This window comes from Cupressus sempervirens, chromosome 11 (assembly GCF_028749045.1).
Source record: "Cupressus sempervirens isolate cs-2001-9-10 chromosome 11, ASM2874904v1, whole genome shotgun sequence".
In the NCBI taxonomy this organism is placed as follows: Eukaryota; Viridiplantae; Streptophyta; class Pinopsida; order Cupressales; family Cupressaceae; genus Cupressus; species Cupressus sempervirens.
Genome location: NC_143128.1, coordinates 369,328,149 through 369,350,967, shown reverse-complemented (window position 1 = coordinate 369,350,967; position 22,819 = coordinate 369,328,149). Strand labels below are relative to the sequence as shown.

The 22,819-nt window shown below is 38.4% G+C and overlaps 1 protein-coding gene across 1 annotated transcript in view; it reads right to left on the bottom strand.

The window, feature by feature from the left end:
• The window catches only part of LOC149529610 (uncharacterized), a 227,481-nt gene that overhangs the window by 127,266 nt on the left and 77,396 nt on the right, over nucleotides 1–22,819 (bottom strand). Inside the window, exon 3 of the mRNA XM_089810040.1 lies at nucleotides 2,778–2,861. Within this exon, the coding sequence (XP_089666166.1) occupies nucleotides 2,778–2,861 (84 nt within the window). The remainder of the gene's footprint in view (nucleotides 1–2,777; nucleotides 2,862–22,819) is intronic.

Genomic DNA, 22,819 nt, shown 5'->3' with positions numbered 1-22,819 from the left:
GTTGTTGGTATGCGATTTGGATTATTTCTTTGTACTATGAATTCCTGTTGGAGTTCTCGATTGTTTTCCATTTTAGAAGTGAAAGATCTTCCCTACTTGGCTCTCACGGTTTCGGTGGGATTCAAATCTCACCCTATTCCATCACTTGTAATAGTTTTCTCGGATCTGGCAAATATGAGCACCATCATACTGCGAACTAGAGAAATAACTTTGTTTAATTTGATTAACTCTCTTGGGTTGGGCAAATTCAATCTTTCACAACAATTTGTGTTTTCTCTTGCATTAAATCTATCTGTGGATGCACTATCCGTACATTCTCCCGGACACCCAAACCCGTACATTGCCACCATACAACCCTCTAATCGACAACAATCTCCAGATTATTTTGTATGGCCACTATTCCCTTACCGTACAGTCTCCACTCCCCTACCATACGGCCTCCACTCCCACACCGTACGACCTATACTCCGTTACCGTATAGCCTTCCCTCCCTTACCATACAATCTTCACTTCATGTCATACATGCTCATTTCCCTTCGTACGACCTCCTATTCATCTCCACCGTATAGTTCCCTGCAACATTTCTTCCTCCCCCCACCGTACGGACAACAAAACCACCATACAGCCTGTCTATCTTGCATATCGTATAGATTTGTTTAGGGTTAGATTCGTGTACAGAGGTCAGGAACATTACAGTGGTACTACACCACCTACCATACAGGCTCCTCCGTACGGCTCTCTATAACATCACTCCCCCTACCATACGACTTATTTCTTGATACGGCCTCCTGCACCATACGAATCCCAATTTGCAACGTACGTACTTCCAGTTGCATCAAAGAATCTCCAATTTTGTTGTACGGACACCCTACTGCTAGATCAAAACATTACACTGGCTCAAACTTGTAAAGTCCTGCTCAAACTCGCAGAGTCCCATAACTATGCTATAAATAGGAAGTCCCTCAAATGGAGCCAAAACACACCATAGTGACGCAAGGAGGGCAAGAAGAACTAGGGCCAAAGGCACACCCAGCAATCCAAACCAACCTTGCAGAGTTAACACAATGGAAGCAAACACACAAAGAGAGAACAACACCACAGAGAGAGAGAGAGAGAGAGAGAGAGAGAGCAATATTCTTTTATTGATTCAACAAATGATCAGCATACATGCCTAGCTGTAAGGCCTTCTAGGTTACAGCCAGATACAAAATACATTCAAGATCTAAGATCCAGTTGCAACTTCGCACTTTCCCAATTCTGTTCCAAAAATCCTCCAATCCCCTCTAACTCTAAGCCTAAACACCCTATTTATAATTCCCAAAACGGCTTACAGAACATTCTAGATCATTGCATAATAGAGAGGTCGACCCAACAACGGTCTGGACACACCCCAAGACAAGTTTTATCACAAAAGTCGTGATTGAAATAAATCCTGCAAGTTGGCTGGCACCAAAAATGCAAAAAACATGTCCAAAATGCTAACACTCGGCATCAATAGGAAAACTCAGCACGTGAAGGATCACTTGGCACATGAAGAATAGCTTAGCACACACTGTGGAACTCGGCACACACTGCAGAGTGAGATAGGATACCACGCTAACCCGAGTGTTAACATGACGTGGGATAACCTCAACTTGGCTTAAACTGCAAAATTACTGGCACTCGGCAATTGTTGCAACTTGGCAAATGATTGTAACTCCGCAACAACTTGCAAAATGAACACAAATGAGTAGGATAACACATAAATCCAGGATGCTCCTGCATCACATAGGCTGCTGAAAATCCTATAACCACATAACTAAGACCCTCAAATCCCACTGTCATCTCACAAGGGTCTTGATGGTGAACTGACCAAGCCAGCTGCAAGACCCTATTAAAAATGGGGACATTACACCCTCATAGCACCATGTACACTACCCATTGAAAGAAAAGCCGTGGTAGGGCTTAAGAATATTTAAACATAACATAAATTTGGTTGTGGAAGGCTTCCTACCATTGCCAAACAATCGTGTTTCATCCATTTAAGAAAAAAGGCTCAAGAATAAGACTTGAATAAACATCAGTCAAAGGACGGAATCAATGGTGATGAGACATTGACAGATTTCAACATTCTAAAATCAAATCCAAACAAAATTAGTAAAAAAATTTCATGCAGTTGAGAATTCAAAGACAAGTAAAGACTCTACCAGCACAAACAAATCAGCCCCAAACTACAGCATCCTACCTACCTCCATGAAGTAAATAATCTCAAAGAAAAATTCGTGATTAAAAAGGTAAGAGACAAACTCAATTAAGCAGCACAACGACATCAGTAGATGGATTGCCCATTACACATTTACATATTACATTCTCAGGAAAAATAAATAGAAAAAGGTGACTATAATGTCAAAGGAAAAGGCTTTTTCTTGTCAACGTTTTTTTTGTTATCTACTTTGATTTGAGTTATAATATATCTACATGTAATAATACTGGTAACTGCATATTTTGGTTTAATAATAGGTACAGTTGTTCTACCACTAAACTCTGATAACTGCATGCCCTCCCAAGGGCCTTTGAAGGTTTATAATATCTGGTGGCAAAGATGGTCCCCATTCAAATGAATGATTCACAATTGTACTTCAAAGTGAGAAGCAATGCAATGTTCCAAACCTCCATGGTACAGAGAAAGAAACCATGTGAAAATTATAGAAGCATATATATGAGAGAAAAAAAATTATCTTATTTACTATCCATGTATAGGAAAAGCATATCTAGATACTAATATATAAAATGCAGACCTTATCACGAGGTTGAGATTTGAGCCATTTTCCAATAAATTGATCTGTCCTTCCTTGAGTTTTTCTGTCCATTGGAACTGGATACTGAAAAATTTAACAATTCTAATATCAGAATGTTGGATTGGAACTACAAACAAGAATAAATATCAATTATTTATTTATTTTCTCAATTATATAAAATATAATTATCAAGAAACCCAAATGCATAATATAAACAAAGTATACTTGTTGATTAGGTAACTAGATTTCAAATCTTGCTTCATCAGTCCAACTTCACAGTCTAGAAGATTGATCTCAGTTTTACTAAGCTCAAAGCAAACTATGGCATAGTGTATTTTGTTGGAGAAAGGTTTAGAGATAAAATTAAAATAAGAATGGAAAAGGGAGATGAGCCAAGATATTGAATTCTATTTAGTCTAGCTGGAAAAGAGTTAAAGTACAAAGAGTTCTTTCCGCAAACACCATTTTGTGTTCAAGCTGCTGGCTGCGGCCCTGTTGTACTCTTCAGTCCCTTAGACCCGTTTGTGGTTTCTTGTCCGACATTAATAATTTATCTTATTTATCTATTTTACAAACCATGTAAAGAAAGAACAACAAATCAGCATGTAAGAGGTTAGCACTTAACAATACAACACCGTGCACAATTAAGATCATATCCAAGAGTAGTAAATAACCACATAATCATTTGTTTTTGGCTTCAAAAAAAATTAAACAAAACCTCAAAGAATACACATAAAAGCAAATACAGTAAAATGCTAACACTATAGGTCCATTATAATGTCCTCAACCCAAAATACAATATTACTCTCAGATCTGGAAAATAGATTCACAAATATTACACAAAACTTCACCGAAAACACCCAAACCAGTTAGCTACTCTTGCGTAGAAAGGACCAAATTAAAATAGAACTTTATAGAACATCACTTAATAGGATTTTAATCACATTTTAAACTGATCTATTCAGAAGCAACATTAATATATTCTAATTCCAATCCATAAGAAAAACTGTAATGTCCCTTTTCTAGAATAGGATTAATAATAAATAAATAAATAATATTATTGAACGAATAAATTATGCTATAATTTATTACTAAAACTTAATATAATGATAATGAAATAGAACATATGCATTAATATTATAGAATATTGTAATGTTTCTTTAATGATCATCTTAGTTAGTCTTTGGTCTATTAGTTAGTTTTTATTTTTATTTTTGGTTGCGATTATTTCATAATAGAAACATTGTCTTTGTAAATTTATCTAAAGAGTTTTCATCTCCTATGTTTAATACTCAGTCAATTTAGAGAAAGTTGATGGGATTTCATTAAATTTGGCAAAAATATGAGCCTCTTCTAGACTGGAATTTTTTTTAGAAATTTGTTTTTCAATTATTTCAAAATAAAATCAGAGGTATTTTATGAAAATTTCTTGGTTCACCTTCGATGATTTTTGCTGAAAAACACAAGCCTGGTCAAGGGTTTTGATCGTGCTCTTTTTGGTTTGGGTAAAAGTCTTTGATTTCCGAGGGTTGTGTGTACTTGCATGTTCTTGCATGTGTCTTTTGTGAGTTGCACGTTGTCATGCATACATTTTTTACCACACAAAGTCTTGTGTTTTGTTGCATAACAATTTCTCTAATGTGTTTCCATAATTTTTTCCTTTATAAATTACTGATGGATTTTCATAATTTTTTCCCTTAAAAAATTGACAAGTTTTAGAAATTTTCCCGTTGAAAATTTTATGATGGGCATTCATAATTTTTTTCCCTTCGAAAAAAATTCTAGTGGGTTATAAAATTGTCCCTTGAATTTTATTATTATTTTAGGATAATAAATTTACCCTTCAAATTAAGGGTTTGCTCCTATTTGGGAGGGCTCTCTAGTTTCTAGAAAGGTTTTATCAATTTTTTCTCAAAAATGATGTTTTGAATGTTGATCCATGTCTCCGATTTTGTGTCAGCTATCTGTTTCCTTTTTCGATTTTATCCTCAAAATTCATTTCTAGATTTTGTAACTCGCAATGTTGTGTGGGATTCTTTTGTAGGTTTTTTCTAGGAAAACATAATGATTTGTAATCTTAGGTTTGGCGATATTTTCCACGAATTGAGATTATTTGTACTCTGTTCTAAGGCATCGTTCTCTTCTGCAAAAGTATTAAGGGTTTATCAATTTTCCCTCCAAATCATGGCATTTGTTCCTGGTTTTTGTCTCTAGCTACAAGGAGGGGCAGCTTTGTTATCCAACCTCTAGTTGGATGTTTTGGGATGATTTTTGGTTAAAAGAGTTGCGAGTGCTAAGAGGGTTAGTGGTAGACTCGTCTCTTGTTGCAGAACATTCTTAAGAAGGGAGCAACCTTCTCTTTTTTTGGGACAGATTTTGGCAACTCGTCATTAACATTTTGCCGATCTAGGGAGCGTCTTAGCAACAACAAAATTAACTAAAGAATTTACAACCACATGACAAATATAGTCTTTTATAGGGTAGTTAGACAATGATCATAAGGGAGGGTATTAGAGTATTTTAATGTTTCTTTAATCTTCATCTTAGTCTTAAGTTTATTAAGTAGTTTCTATTTTCATTCTTAGTTCACGATTATTTCTTAATAGAAACATCATCTTTGTAAATTTATATGAGGAGCATTCATCTCCTCTATTTAATACATCCATTTACCATAACAATTATGAATCAATGCATATAGTAATATAATGAATAATAATTTAAAAATAAATATAATCAATTATTAAATGACATAGTTTAAATCAAATATATTATATCAATATAAATTCTTATAATATTAATCAAACAAATTATATTAATATAAATTAATAATCAGGCAATTTATATTAGGACTAAATCAACCGCATAACATAGAATAATAATATAATATTAGATTGAGCATGAGCTCATTCGAGCTCCTAGTAGTAGGGGGTCCAAGGTTCGAATCACAAGAGTTGCAAGAGGTAAGGCTCCACAGTGGATTGAAAAGGCTGACTTGGTGTGGGTAGCAATATGGGCGTTGACAGGAGTACCATTGGGGGATGATGCAGTGGTTGTTTGGTGGGTGCGATTGTGCAAGACAAAGGCAACAAAAAAGGAAGGAATGCAATTATGGAGAAGAAAGTAGGTGATTGGTTGTTCGGCAGGTGTTGGGGCATAGAGGATAGGGTGTGCGGGGCCGACAAGAAACAAAGGGGATGATGTGAGCAAATAGGTAGGCCAATATGAGTGAGGTAGGGGGAGTGCAGGTGATGTCAGAGTGATGGTCAATGGTTGAGATTGGAAAGAAAGATTAGGGTTGTGAGGGGAGGTAGTGGCTTTGAAGCAATAAGGAGTGTGACACATGGAGATATGAAGGGTGGTAGGGAATATGAGTAGGCTGGAGAAAGGAGAGATGTATGGAATACAAGGTGATCAGAGATTGGGACTTAGAACCGCGAAGTATGGAGATAGAGGAGTACGCAATGAATGGAGTATAGGTTGGGATTAGGAGGGGTGATGAGGTAAGAAGATGTCGTGTGTAGAGAATAGAGATCAAGATGGTATATGGAGGATAAGCTAGTTGGTGGTACTGATAGTTATACAATGATCCCTTTGATGGTGTTGTCTTGATCGATGACCAAATATCACATTAAATACGACTTTTTTTTTTGTAACTGGATTTTAATATTAATATTTTTTAAACTCTTAGTTGGATGTAACTTATTATCATAATAACACGTGGACGCGTCCCCCCCTTTTTGCCCCACGTCCTAGAGATGAGGATGCACCAAGGACTTTGGGACTCCGTTCTCTTGTCCCCAACGGTGCCACTAGATTCCGTCACCTCTCCTGAGGATGAGGGGACATCCTGATGTTGACTATTTGCTGATTTGACTATCTATGTTCAATGGTCAATGTTCCAATTCAATGCAATGTTCAAGTATTTAATCTTTTACATCTTTGTATCTTATATTGGAACACATCTTTTCATAACTAGCAGTTTAAGTACCACATGTATACTATATACAACCCCTCTCATCCCCCGTTGTTATCCCCTCACCGTCCCCAAATTAAAACCCCTTTGTCCCGCCATCCAAAAAACTTGTCCCCCCATCCCATGGTCCCCCTATCCCCTAGGGCAGTGTAACTATGCTTATTATATATTTATATAGGCAAATGAAGTTATAAGTTAATAAATATATATTTGTGATTTAGTTATATTTTAAGAGAAGTTATAGTGGAGTTCACTATATAATCATCTAGTGGTGATTAATAGAAATTATAAGTGAAATTATATATAATTAAACTAAAATTGTAATTTAAAGATTGAGTTATTTATAATTGCACTATGAATTAAAGGAAAGGTAAATATCAATATTGGACTTAAATGGAAGTCAAATTAATATTTTAGAAATAGAACTGATATTAATATTCAATCCAACAATATATATTTATGTTATTAATTAAGTCTTTTTATAATTAATGATTATTTAAGTTAATATCATGATAATATTACATGACATTTTACATGCACAAAGAGATTTGACATTTAAAAACTTATTCATTTAAATATGTATATTAGCCTAACAATTTATATAAAAATATCTCTAGTCAATTTGGCAATCAATAAACACTTGATTTGTTTTATGTATGGTTGATTTTGAGATTTTTGTGATGTTTACTTTGTGACAAGTTTTGGGTTGTCTAGATGGCCAACTAGGATGTGCACCAAAGGCTTGTGAGTTTCTTTTATGATGATTATTTTACTAGATGTTATGACGTATTTATGGTGCAAATGGAAGTTTATGTTTATGAGATTCATTTTGATGAGCATTTATGGTGGCATGAGTTTTAGGAACCAATGCATGTTCGGGTTGCCTGTCATGGAACTGAATTTGATTATCATTGCTTTTGTGGTATGGGACATAGTTGTAATTTATGAGCTTAGAGGAGGTTGTTTAGGTACATCCTATGGGAGTGGCTTGCAATGGGGATTGTGGCCCAAAGTGGCTGCCTAGGTAATTCATTGTAAGTTGATTTGATAAGTGATAACTTAATAAACTTGTGGGAATGGGTTTAAACATTAATAAGATAATTGTGTTGCCTCACCCGTGTCTAGAGTTTTTGTATAGGCTAAGGATGGGAATGCAATGATACCTAGTGAGAGGTGTGACTACTATTGCTCATCTTCATGAGAGAATATTCTAGTTCCACGTGGGTCATGTTGAGGTTCTAGGGTCCAGAGTGACCAGTCTGAGGTCTAGTGAGAGACCAGTCCAGGGTAACTCAAGTAGCTTGATCATGTGATGACACTCCCTAGTATGTAGCCTAAGTCTTTGCTACACCCTTAATATTATTGTATATAGGGTTATGAATAGTCAACTTGTGGCTATCTTAATCCTTAATTAAGTCATGTTATCATTATTATATTATAATTTAGGTAAGTACGCTGGCCTAGGTGTTATGAAGGGTTGTGTCTATTCAACCTAAGCATAATTAGGTATATATAGGAGGTTGTGAGTCTTATTTCATCATCATATTGTGAAGTGTGTTCTCATTAGAGATATTTGGAGGTTGCCCCCTCGAAGTGGCATATTACTCTCAGTTATTAACAAGTATTTATATAATATTTCATATTATTTTTTCTATTTGTGCAAGTTATTTCATTACAAATGTTATCAGAGCATGATCTTGGCACCATAGAGGCAAAAAAATTTCTCAACATTGGGGTGATTTTGGAAAGAGTATAACTTTTAGATTTGAGCAAATTTTTCTAAGATTTTAAAGGGTTTTTGAAGACCATATTAAAGAAGCTATTGTCCAAAATTTAGAGGAATTGGAGTAAAATTGAGAAAATTATTGCAGAATTACTATTTCTACACAATTTATTGAGATATTCATCTCTCACATCCTGCCGAATTGGAGTATAACTTGTATTGAGTTTTTGAATACATAGTAGAGGACCCTAAATTTCAAAGCTTGGAGAAATTGAAAGAAAAAAAAGCAAGATACATTTTATTGGTGTGATTTATTTCAAAACTATTGGTTTCCATCATGACAGAGCCTTCAACAAGAGGCAAAAGGAATGCTACCACACCGGGAAAATCCTTTGATCAAGATTGGGAAGCAACAGAGGATAGTAATCCCAATGAGGAACTTAGTAAGTTCAAGGAAGAGGTTAAGAGGGATATGTGTGACTTACGAGGAGATATATCAGATATACAAAGCATGTTAAGCACCTATATGAATGAAACAAAGAGCTCTCAAGCAATCAAGGTGAAACCTTCAAGCTGACTAATAATGACACAAATTTTATTAATCCTACGGGATCTAGGAATTTTTTTCCAAAAGTAGATATGCGCAAATTTGATGGCAAGGATCCTCTAACATGGATAAATCAAATGGAGAATTTTTTTGAAGTACATCAAATCCCATATGGACAAAAGGTCACAATGGCTTCCTTATATCTAGAACCAGATCAATTCATTTGGTATCATTAGCTTTGTACTCATAGGAGGAAAAAGGGTCTCACTATATCATGGTCAATTTTTACATAAGAAATTCAAGCACAATATAGCAATAGTGTGAAAGAAAACTTCTTTAGCCAACTTGCTAAGCTTCAACAAACAAGATCAATTAAGGATTATATTCAAAAATTCAAAAATCTATCCTTAAGAGTGCATACAATTACAAAGGAGAACTTGAATGATTTATTCTTGTGTGGTCTCAAGGATCACATTGAATATGAAGTACGCATGTTTTGTCCCAGCTCAGTAAATGAGTCTTTTATATTGGCACGTATGGTAGAGAAGTCCTTGATTCCTGGAAAGCAAGGGGTTAATGTGACAAGAGAAAAAGGATATTCAACACCTTCTCTTCCTCAACCTACTAGGTTGACACCACAACAAATTGAAGGAAAAAGAGAAAAAGGTTTGTGTTTTAATTGTGATAGCAAATATAGTCGAGGACATATCATTATTATTTTTGAGTATTATTGTTTCTGGAACTATTGACATATGTTTATACAAATTGCAGTGTTCATTGGCAATGCATTTGCTTTGTTGGTTTGTTTCTAATCTATTACCAGGAAGGCATCCAATCACGTCACACGTCGACATTATGTATTCTTACTTAGTATTCACTAGTGTACTGCCATCCCATTCACCCTTTGTCTGCCACCGTACGGCCAACCCCAAAACACCGTAAACCATCACCTTATAGTCTGTACTGACTCCAAGACCATATTGTACGGTCACCATACTAACCGTACGACATTTCCCCCACACCGTACAATGATATCCTTGCTTCATCATATGGCCTACACACATACCGTATGGTAGCACTTCTCAATACCATATAGACATTGCTTGCAAACTCCTGCGTACAATTTGTTTCGAGAAGGTAGGAAACCATCGAGAACATTATAGTGGTATTAGAGCCATAGATCCTGCCAGCCTGTGGACAATGAATGAAAGTTTATAGCCAAAAAAGGAGATCCCATTCAATTGATAGAATGACAGATCAAGAACCCACTCCTGCCGAAGTCATGGCGCTCCTAAGGGATCTTTCGAGGAATCAAGCTCAAATCAATGATATTCAACAACTTATGGAAGAAACTCTTAGGAAACTAGCAAACAATAAGAAATCTGGTGAACAAAATGGCCACAACATGGACTCGGTATCAAGTAAGGAAAACCCTCATCCAACGAACCCTTGACCTTCCATGTCATCTTTCCCTCCACGGATGGAGGTGCCACAAAGAGAAAAACAACCAACTTTCGTGGAAATACAAGAACAACTAAGAGAAGAATGGAGGAATGCCAATTTGGAAGGAGACATTTCATATAAAGATTACGTAGAATTAAGAATGCGTTATTCTGGAACTGGAAATAGAGGATACTTTAATGATGATTTCAAAAGGAAGTTGAGTAAAGTAAACCTATTGTCATTTGATGGCTTGGGATCTATGAGTGCACAAGCCTAGATAATGAAAGCAAACACTTACTTCGAGCCCAATCCGATGCCAAAAGAAGCAATTAAGCTTGTTTCTCTCCATTTAGAAGGAATAGTGCACGAATGGTGGCAACACGGTAGAATCACACTCGAACATGACTAGATCATCACGTACGTGAAATTAACTGAAAGATTAATATAGAGGTTCGATAACCAAGATCTGGAACTCAAATTCAAGTAGTTGGCATAGTTGAGGTAAACGGGATCAATGGATCAATACATCACTGAATTCCAAAAACTTTCTGTAGTGGTCACTGATATTTTGGAATGGCATCTAGTAGTATAGTTCATGGACGGACTGATGGAACCATTAAAGGGATGGGTTAAAAGGTTGAATCCAGCCACCCCTTTGGAAGCAATCAAAAGAACTCGAAGCATGGCACTTTTGTCATCTTTCGTCTGAAGCAACTTTCACTCCAAGCCTCCATTAGCACCAAAAGAAAGCCGACCTATGCCAAGGAAGCCCCCGATGGATGAAGCCACCAAGCAGGATCTACAAGGAAGAAATTATGTTTTAGTTGCAAAGAACTGTTCGAGCCTGGACATAGATGCCCTGGAAAAGGGAAGGTACATTACATTAAGGTATGTCGAATGACGAGCAAGAGGACTCTTCTACCAAAGATGAATAACAAGAGGTCCCTAAAGACATCAGCCTCAACTGTACGGAGAGAGTAGCAGCATTAGTGAAACACAGAGGAATCATCGCCCTTGTTGGCAGCCCAAGATATACAGTTTTTACGGTAGGGGGAACTCTCCAAGGTCAAAGGGTGATTGTAATGCTGGACAAAGGAGCTACCTTGAATTTCATAAACTCATCACTCGTGAAGCGAATAGGATTGCCCACAGAAGCTCACACACGGTTCTAAGTCAAAGTTGTCGGAGGGTCAATGTTACCATGCACACACCTTGTTTCCCAGTTAAGCATCACCATGGGTAACCACACAATAACAGAAGACTTCTTTATAGTAGACCTGGCAGATATGGAAGTCATTTTAGGCATACAATGCATGGAATCTCTGGATGAGTACACACAAAGTTTCAAGCGGGTGGATTTCTGATAGGAAGAGAGGATGAACTAATCACTAGTTCATGCTTCTAGTCTGCCACTGAGACCTCAGGTGACTTCCAAGTTCACCAAATGGATCTATAGTATCCCTCTTATGTAGAGATCCCCCAATCCTAAACCCCACTCTTCTATCTTGAGAAAAATCCTCTTCTTGCCACTTGTTGGGTTCTCATGCTAGGTGGAGAACACTCTAGGTTTCCAACTAATCTAGGTCTTCCTTGGCTAATCCTTATACACCACTTGCAAGGTTATGGAGATGGTGAAAGGTCTCTTAACACATTTCTTTTATGGCACAAGGCAACTCTATGCATTTACCCTTCTTACCGATTCCACACTTTTCCCCTAAAATAGGGCTACAAGTAAAGAGCCACAATTAGCCCTCTAGTTCCTAGAAATCAGGGATTTCTTCAAATTTCTTCCACTAAGCGATTCAAACTTTCTTCAAAAACTCCCATTTATTTCATGAGCACTCTCAAATTTTCAAGGTTCTGAGCCTCAAAAAGATCGTATAGTACCTCTGCAAAAACTAAGGGTTTTAAGGGTTTCTTGACCTTTACAAGGCCAGTCTATTGTTTGGATTGGTAGGTGCTTTGGAAGATTGCTAGCACTCCTTCCTAGGGAACCTTCACTCACTCCCCTTTGCTCTCCATATTTATTCTATTGATAATCTTTACAACCTTGCAAATTACAAGCTCTGTTACATCAATTTTCCCTAGTCCGACATGCTCTGGCTCGCCTAGGGCAAGAGCTTAAAAATGCCTCCATGGCTTTTGAGGGCCCTTCCTTCTGCAAGTAGGAGGTACATAAAGTACACTCACTATCCCCAAGATGTCGTATTGTTTCTACGGTGGGATAGTGAGCTACATCTCCTCCAATGCCAGCTGCCTGGTTCAGGACAGCGAACTGGCAAGAACAAAAAGATTTACAAAACAATAAAAGAAAACACACACACACCTAACCTACAGAAACAAAACTACCCCAAACAAGCCTAATTACGATGCCAAGGTGATACAACAATCAAGTTAGCACTCAAAAGCTTTCATTTCTCATAGATTTGTCTTTTTACATTCAAAAATCAATACTCCAGTACACAGTTGTACTCTGACACACTCTTCTAGCAACATTAGGGTTTTAGAAGCTTATATACTGCCTCTTAGGTCTTTTCCCCTCACAATTAGGGCTTCCATCAGCCTCCACCATGTTTGGAATGGTTTTTGCAAAGTTGATCAGCAATTTTGCAAAGTTGCAACTTTTTGTGCATAGCAACTTTTTGCAACTTTTATGTTTACATCTATTTGACATCTTTCCTTGCCAAATCAGCTATCTCTTAGCTTTTCAATGCTAGAGACCCTTCCCTAGGCTAGAAACCTATTCTAGGACTACAATGACAAGGACTACCTTAAATTCTAAGGTCACTTATGACTTCATGACAAGGAATACCTTGATTCCAAGGCCATTTAATGACTTTCTATCCCCTAGTCAATGTTGCCAAAACACACAACTAGGTCCTTAGACCTTTATTCTAATGAAAAAGCTCTCTTAGAGCATAGCACAACAAAATTGTTATTAGTGAGGGCCCTATGTCCGAAGGTGCCCCTGCACCATACTCTCCACCAAAGAAGCTAAGTTCCCTCTGGAGACAAAAGGTGGAGATCTATGTCTTGAAGTTTGAACTGATTCTCAGGGATCCATGTAGCCTCTGAGTCTGGCTTACCTTGCCACTTGACAAGGTGTTCTGTGTATGTTCCATGCTTGGTCTTTGTATGAACCCAAGAGTCCAATATCTTCTCTGCTTGGAGCTTGGGCTTAGGGGGCAGCGCTGCTGTTTGAGCATACTTCTGAGATTCCTCCACATTCTGATCCACCTCAATAAGAGGTCCTTTGTACTTAACTAAATCTACCACATTGAAGATGGGGGAAATGGCTAGACCATCTGACAGCCCAACTTTGTAAGCATTCTGCCCATACTTGACCAGTATAGGAAATGGTCCAAGTCTCCTCATCTGCAACTTTGTTGAAGTTCCTTTTTCCATCCTTGCTTTGTTTAGGTGAACCATGACCAAGTCCCCTACACCAAACTGTACCTCTCTTTTCTTGAGATCAACTTTGTCCGTAATCTTCTTGGTATTGTCAATGAGGGACTATTTTACTTGATCATGCACGCACTTCCTAGATTGACTGAAATCTTCAGCATAACCACTATTAGGTACTTGACCATCCAGACTTCTAAATTCACATACACCCCTAGGATATATCCCATATACAATTTCAAAGGGACTCTGGCCTGTAGTTCTATTAATGTTGTCATTATAGGCAAACTCTGCTTGGTGAAGGACTAAATCCCATGTCAAACCATATTCTTTGGTTAAGCATCTCAAGAAATTTCCAAGTGTCCTATTGACCACCTCAGTTTGACCATCAGTTTGAGGATGGTAGGCTGAACTAAATGCTAGATTGGTACCTAGTCTTTGCCATGAGGACCTCCAAAAGTATCCCATAAATTTGCTATCCCTGTCAGATACAATGTTGTTCGGCAAGCCATGAATCCTCACAACTTCCCTAAAAAACAAATAAGTAATATGACTTTCATCACGGGTGACCTCACATGGAATATAATGACTCATTTTGTTACTCTTTGTTCTAGGTAAACCAACCACAAAATGCATACTTACACATTCCCATGGTCTATTTGGTATAAGATGAGGCTGATAAAGTCCTGCATTTGTAGAAGTGCCTTTTGCTCTTTGACATATGATGCATTGCTCAACACAAGTTTTGATATCCCTCTGCATTTTAGGCCAATAGTAGCATCTTTGAACCAGCTCCAAAGTCTTGCTAAACCAAAATGGCCACTCAAACTTCCATTATGTTTTTCTTGAATGAGGTTCTCCCTCATGGATCCTTTTGGTACACACAATTGCCCTCCTTTGAACAGTAGCCCATTCTGCAATGTATATTCTGCAAACTCACCATGCAAGTGATTTAAATGCTCTTGGCACACCTTGTATGCTACTGCAAAGTCTCCATCAGTTTGGTAGAGTTCCTTGAAGTTATCCAACCCTATGCTCCTTACTTGGATTTCTTGAACATTGAGTAGCCTTCTACTTAGGGCATATGCTACTTTATTTAGCTGTCCCTTCTTGTGCTTTATGGTGAAGGTATAAGACTGCAAATACTCCACCCACTTGACATGTCTATGGCTCAAGTTGTCTTGGGAGTTGAGAAAACTCAAAGCTTGATTGTCAGTGAACACTACAAACTCCTTGGGTAAAAGATAATGCCTCCATTTTCTAAGGGATTGAACAAGTGCATAAAGTCCTAAATCATAGGAAGAGTAATTTTCTTTTGCTGCATTTAGCTTTTCACTAAAGAAAGCCACTGGTCTATTGCTTTGACTTAAAACTCCTCCCACTGCTATATTACTAGCATCACATTCTACAACAAAAGGTTCATTAAAAGTAGGTAACCTGAGGATAGGCTTAGTAGCTACCTCTTTCTTCAATCTCTCAAATCCCCTGTCTGTTGCTGGTATCCACACAAATTTGGTCTTTATTCCACCCTTGATAGTATCCATCATGGGAGCACATATCCCACTGAAGTTCCTAATGAACTTTTTATAGTATTAAGCTAGGCCATGGAAACTCCTGACTTCACTAGCACTCTTGGGAGTTGGCCAACTCAATATTGTTGCAACTTTATCCTCATCCATTTTAAGGTCTCCTTGAGATAGAACAAAGCCTAGATAGATTAGTTCTTGCTTCATGAAATCACACTTGTCTAGATTGATGGTTAGGTGTTCCTCTTTTAGCTTAGATAGCACAATCCTAATATGCTCTAAATGTTCCTCTTTGCTCATACTAAAAATTAATATATCATCTAAATAGACTACCACAAACTTACCTTTGAAGTCTTTCAACACCTCATTCATGAGTCTCATGAATGTACTTGGAGCATTGGAGAGGCCAAATGGCATGACTAGTCATTCATAGAGTCCTTCAGTGGTTTTAAAAGTTGTTTTCCACTCATCTCCCTCTTTTATTCTTATTTGGTGATAGCCACATTTAAGGTCTATCTTGGTGTAATACTTAGCCCCTCCTAGACAATCCAATAAGTCCTCAATCCTTGGTATGGGAAACCTATATCGGATTGTGATCTTGTTAATGGCCCTGGAGTCTATGCACAACCTCCATGTTCCTCCTTTTTTTGGTGCCAAAATAGTAGGCACAGCACATGGGCTGATGTTCTTCCTTATTAACCCTTGATCCATCAATTCTTGTACTTGCTTTGCAACTTCCCTATTTTGTTCAGGAGTGAGCTTGTAAGGTGTCTTGTTTGGTAGAGATGCCCCTAGGACCAAATCTATTTGATGGCTGATTGCTCTTTGAGGTGGAAGGACTGTAGGTGCTCCATCTGATATAATGCTCTTGAATTCCTCCAAAATCTGCTGCACTTCATAAGGTATGTCCTCTTTATTCTCTCTTTCCTCCTTGGGTTTCACCACAATAGCATAACCCACTCCTTTGTCAAGAATTTTCATGAACTCTTTCCCCTTCAACATCAGCACATTAGGTCCACTTCCTTGGCTGTCTAATTCAAGTAGTGAGTGAATTTTATAACTCACTCCATCCTTCTTAAAAGTGTAAGAGCTGAGCTCACCATTGTGTATGGATTTTCTATCAAACTGCCATGGTCTACTTAATAATAGGTGATAGGCATCCATGGGTAAAACATCACATAAAATCTTGTCTTTATATCCTCCTATGGTGAACTCAATCCATGCTTGCTCATTCACCAAAACATGTTGCTCCTTGTTTAACCAAGTGACTTTGTAAGAAGAGCTATCAGGTATTTTAGGAATCTTGAGCTTAGCTATGGCCTCCTCTGAAATTATGTTATCAGTAGACCCTGAGTCTATGATAACTTTGTAGACCTTCTCCATAATCTTACACTTCACCCTAAAGAGTGACCTCCTTTGCTTGGGCTCTCCTTTGATTGGATCCTTAATCAGAATCCTCTTTATCATTAAGTTCTCGCCACTCTCTAAATCCAACTAGATATCAGGTGACTTCACACTTGAAGCATCTTCATGTATGTATGCCACTTTCTTTTCACCTTGTGATGCTGATCCCTTTTCAGGACACCTATAGGTAGGGTGCCCCAATTGCTGAGAGTGGTAATACTTCATTGTAGCAAAATAAGATGGTCCCCTTCCTCCTGGTGACCTACCTCTGCCTCTACCTCAGCTTGAACCACCTCTTTGACTAGTTTCTCCACTTTGTTCAGTCAGCTTGGACTCACCTTGGGATCTACTATCATTGCTTCTCCCTCCATAGCTTCCCCTATGTCCTCAGCTATCTCTACCTCTGCCTCTATTCTTTGAGGTATGGTCTTGCTTCCTCTTTCCCTTCTCTTCCACCTTTAAAGCCATTTGGTAGCATTGATGGACTGTTTTAGGGGTGACAAGACTCATGTCTTCTTGAATGGACCACTTGAGCCCATTCAAATACCTTGCCAATATAATGCTTTCATCTTCCACCACCTTGGACCTCAAGCATAGTTTCTGAAATTCTTCAATGTCGGAGTGTACATCCATCTCCTTTTGTAGAAGATTTTGCCTTCTCCTATGCAACTGTATCTCATAGTCTTCAGGTATATAAGCCTGCCTGATTTTAGCCACCATTCCTTTCCAAGTGACAATGGGGGCTTTTCCCTTCTTTTTCCCTTTCCATTTGAACAAACTTCGACCAGGTTAGAGCAGTAACTCTTAACCTTGACTATGCCACCTTGACCTTTTGAGCATCAAAGACACCATCACACTCAAAATGGTTCTCCGTTCCTTCAATCCATTCTATGATGAGGTCTGGAACCATCTTGCCACTGAACAAAGGAATGCCTTCCAAGGCTTTGCCATTCATTGCTTTTAGTGCATTCAAGAAAGGCTCCTCAGGTATAACAGGGTCTAGTGTTGGAGCATCTTCCTCCAACTCAATCTCTTTCTCTTTGGCTTCCTGCTCTTCTTTCTGTTCCATCTTGTCCTTGACTTTTTCTGCTATCTCTTTGACTTCACTTAAGAACTGTTCAAGTTGTGCTAATCTTTCCTTCAAAGACTTATTGTCTTCCTCTTGTTCTTTTACCTTCTTCTCTTGTTCTTCTACCTTCTTGGCCAATTCAGCATTGGTCACAATCTTGCTAGAACCATTGGATTCAGTAGGTGACAACATTCACCTTGCTCTTCACTTGCTTTTCTCACACCTTTATAAAGCTCTGATACTACTTGATAGGGAGAGGGGATGAACTAATCACTAGTTCATGCTTCTAGTCTGCCACTAAGACCTCATGTGACTTCCAAGTTCACCAAATGGATCTATAGGATCCCTCTTATGCAGAGATCCCCCAATCCTAAACCCCACTCTTCTATCTTGAGAAAAATCCTCTTCTTGCCACTTGTTGGGTTCTCATGCTAGGTGGAGAACACTCTAGGTTTCCAACTGATCTATGTCTTCCTTGGTTAATCCTTACACACCACTTGCAGGGTTATGGAGATGGTGAAAGACCTCTTAACACATTTCTTTTATAGGACAACGCAACTCTATGCACTTTCCCTTCTTACCGATTCCATACTTTTCCCCTTAAACAGGGCTACAAGAAAAGAGCCCCAATTGGCCCTCTAGTTCCTAGAAATCAAGGATTTCTTCAAATTTCTTCCACTAAGCAATTCAAACTTTCTTCGAAGACTCCCATTTATTTCATGAACACTCTCAGATTTTCAAGGTTTTGAGCCTCAAAAAGGTTGTACAGTACCTCTGCAAAAACTGAGGGTTTTAAGGGTTTCTTGACCTTTACAAGGCCAATCTGCTATTTGGATTGGTTAGGTGTTTTGGAAGATTGCTAGCACTCTTTCCTTCTTCCTAGGGAACCCTCACTCACTCCCCTTCACTCTCCATATTTGCTCTATTGATGATCGTCAAAACCCTTCAAATTACAACCTCTGTTACATCGATTTTCCCTAGTCGGGCATGCTCTGGCTCGCGTAGGGCAAGAGCTTAAAAACGCCTCCATGGCTTTTGAGGGCCCTTCCTTCTGCAAGTAGCAAGTACATAAAGTACACTCACTATCCCCAAGAGGTCATACTATTTCTATGGTGAGATAGTGAGTTACATCTCCTCCAATGCCCAATACCTGGTTCAGGACAGTGAACTAGCAGGAACAAAAAGATTTACAAAACAATAAAAGAAAACACACACACACCTAACCTACTAAAAAAAAACTATCCTAAACAAGCCTATTTACAATGCCAAGCTGATGCAACAATCAAGTTAGCACTCAAAAGCTTTCATTTCTCATAGATTTGTCTTTTTACATTCAAAAATCAATACTCCAGTATGCAATTCGTACTCTGACACACTCTTCTGGCAACATTAGGGTTTTAGAAGCTTATATAATGCCTCTTAGGTCTTTTCCCCTCACAATTAGGGCTTCCATCAGCCTCCACCATGTTTTAAAAGGTTTTTGCAATTAATCAGCAATCTTGCAAAGTTGCAACTTTTTGTGCATAGCAACTTTTTGCAACTTTTATGTTTACATCTATTTGACATCTTTCCTTGCCAATTGGCTATCTCTTAGGTTTTCAATGCTAGAGACCCTTCGCTAGGCTAGAGACCTATTCTAGGACTTCAATGACAAGGACTACCTTAAATTCTAAGGTCACTTATGACTTCATGACAAGGAATACCTTGATTCCAAGGCCATTTAATGACTGTCTATCCCCTAGTCAATGTTGCTAAAACACACAACTAGGTCCACAGACCTTTATTCTAATTACAAAGCTCTCTTAGAGCATAGCAGAAAAAAATTGCTATTAGTGACGACCCTATGTCTCAAGGTGCCCCTGCACCAGTTTCACTTTTGTGGTTGATGGGAAAAAGGTGGTCCTGAGAGGGATGACGAATGAAGGTCTGAAGGAAGTATCCACAGAAAATGGAAGCTATTTTCCGACATGATGGCATTGTGTGGATCGCATAGTGCTTCGTGTCTACAGAGCCAATCAAGGGTCAACAAGCGTACTATCCAAATAATAAACTTCAAACCATTTTGGATAAGTATGAGCGATTTTTTTCTGAAATTCCGTCAGATATACCTCCTCATTGAGGTTTTGAGCATACCATCGAACTAGAAATAGGAGCAAAGCTAGTTATCACCACTCCATACCGACATCCAAAGAAATTCAAAGATGAGATCGAGAAGACAATTCAAGAACTGCTCAAGAAAGGATGGATCTATCCTAGCTCTAGCCCTTTTGCATCATCAGTAGTATTGGTTAAAAAGGAAAAAAAAATGCATGTGTGGACTATTGTGCGTTGAATATAAAAAAAGATACTATATTCCTAGGATTGATGAACTATTGGATGAATTGCATGGTGCAGTTTATTTTTCTAAAATAGATCTCTGTTCTAGATACCATCAGATCCGCATGAGGGAAGATGTGGAGAAGACGGAATTTTGTTGTCACTATGAGCATTACGAGTTCTTGGTCATGCCATTCAGACTAAGGAATGCACCAGCGACTATCCAATCTTGCATAAATCGCATCTTCAACAAACAATTGTGTAAGTACTTGTTGGTATTCTTTGATGATATCTTTATTTACAACAAAACTTGGGAAGAACACCTAAGGCATCTAGATGAAGTCCTAGGGATCACGAAGGCTCAATCCTTGTTTGCCAAGCAATCCAACTGTGAATTCGAGATGGCAAAAATAAGTAAATTTGGGGTGCAGGTTCATTAAGAGAAAATTCAAGCTATCCTTGATTGGCCCCCACCAAAATTGCTCTCTGAGTAGCAAGGGTTCTTTGGACTATGCAATTATTACCGGAGGTTTGTAAAAGGATTCTCTCAGCTCAGCGCACCATTAACAGATCTGACAAAAAAAGGCTCCTTCTAGTGGAATGAAAAAACACAACACACTTTTGATAAGTTCAAAGAAGCAATGAGCACTTGCCCGATTCTCACCTTACCTGACTGCACTCAACCCTTCATTCTAGAATGTGACACATCTGGCGTGGGCATTGGCGCGGTATTAATGCAAGATAGATACCCTATAGCCTTCGAGAGTTAGAAGCTTACACAAGCAAAGCATCTATATTCCATCTATGACAAAGAGATGTTGGCCATCGTGCATGCACTTACCAAGTTCCGACAGTACTTGGTGAGTGTCAAGTTCATCATCCGTACTAATCATAATAGCTTGAGGTATTTTCTAGACCAATGAGATTTGAATGAGAGGCAACAAAAATGGGTCAGCAAGATTCAGGCTTTTGATTTCGACATTGAATATGTGAAGGGAAAGAACAATGTGGTTGCAAATGCCTTGTCAAGAAAACCCGCCATTTGCTTATTGTCTCAAATTTCAGCTGACTAGAAAGCACAATTATTGGTGGAATATTCCAACACATTTGCATGTAAGCTAATGGATGGTGACACTCAGGATGACTGATACAAGGTGGTGGATGACATCATTTACTATAAGGATTAGATATACTTAGTGCCTAAATCCAAACTAAAGCAAAAAAATCCTAAAGGAAGTACATGCCTCACCCTTGGCCAAACACCCAAGTTTTCTCAAAACCTATAGAGAACTCACGGAGAGGTTTTCATGGAAGGGACTTAAAGGAGATGTATTGCAATATGTACGGGAATGTGTAGTCTGTCAGCAAAACAAATCCGAGCACACGTTACCTATCAGGTTACTGCAACCCTTGCCTATACTAGAACAAAAGTGGGAAAGTATCTCAATGGACTTCATCACCGGACTCCCTAAGGTAAATGAGAATGATTGTATCTTTGTGGTGGTTGACAGAATGACGAAGTATGCACACTTCTTCGCTATTTCCTCACACTTCCAGGGCTTACAAGTAGCCGACTTATTTTTCAAAGAAGTTTTTCGTCCGCACGGGTGACCCCAAAACATTGTTAGTGGCAGGGATGGTCGGTTTCTCAATATTTTTTGGATAGAATTGTTTCAGTTGGTAGGAACAGAATTATCGCCAAGTACTAGCTACCACCCTCAGACAGACAGACAAACGGAGATTGTGAACAAGTGGTTAGAAGGCTACCTCCAGAACTACGTTTCAGCACAGCAACGAGCATGGGTCAAATGGATGCGTTTGGGTGAATACTGTTACAATACCGCTTATCACAACCCTTCAAAGCACTATATGGGTATGAACCCCTTTCTTTTATTGACATGGTACTAGGTGACAGTCGCGCACCAAGGCCGAGGGACTGGCTTCAGGAAGGGCAAGATATCCTGAGATTCTTGAAGGAGAACTTACAAAGGGTGCAGAATCAACAAAAGATGTACGCCAACAAACATTGGATCGAGAGAAGTTTCGAAATGGGAAACTTTGTCTATCTCAGACTCCAATCGTACAGGCAATCCTCATTGAAGGCAAAAGGGAGAGAAAAAATGAAGCCAAGTTTTTATGGTCCTTATCATGTAGCTCACCGCATCGGTGAAGTTGCCTACAAACTATAACTTCCAAAAGGAAGCTGCATTCATAACGTCTTTCATGTCTCCTGCCTGAAGAAAGCTATGGAAAAAAACATTGCAGTAACCATAGATCTTCTGCAACTCAATGAAGAAGGGAAGCTCGTATTGGAACCAGCCGAGATCATTGATGTACATGAGAAGACAGTGGAACCGTACCTTGAGGGCAAAATTGGTAAGCTGCAGACACTTGTCATTGGACGACACATCTTGGGAAGGTGAACACATTTTGTAGCATCCGACATTGCAATTGCTTAAGGACAAGTAAATTTTGGGACGGGAGGACTGTAATGTTCTAATCATAAAATAAATAATTAATCAAACCTCTGTGTATAGGCCGATTAATATAGTATATCTCAAACCCATTTTTTTAAAGTTGTTTCCGTAGGTGTGGCCATCGGCTATCTTTGTAAAACCTCGAAAAGTTCCTCCGGAACA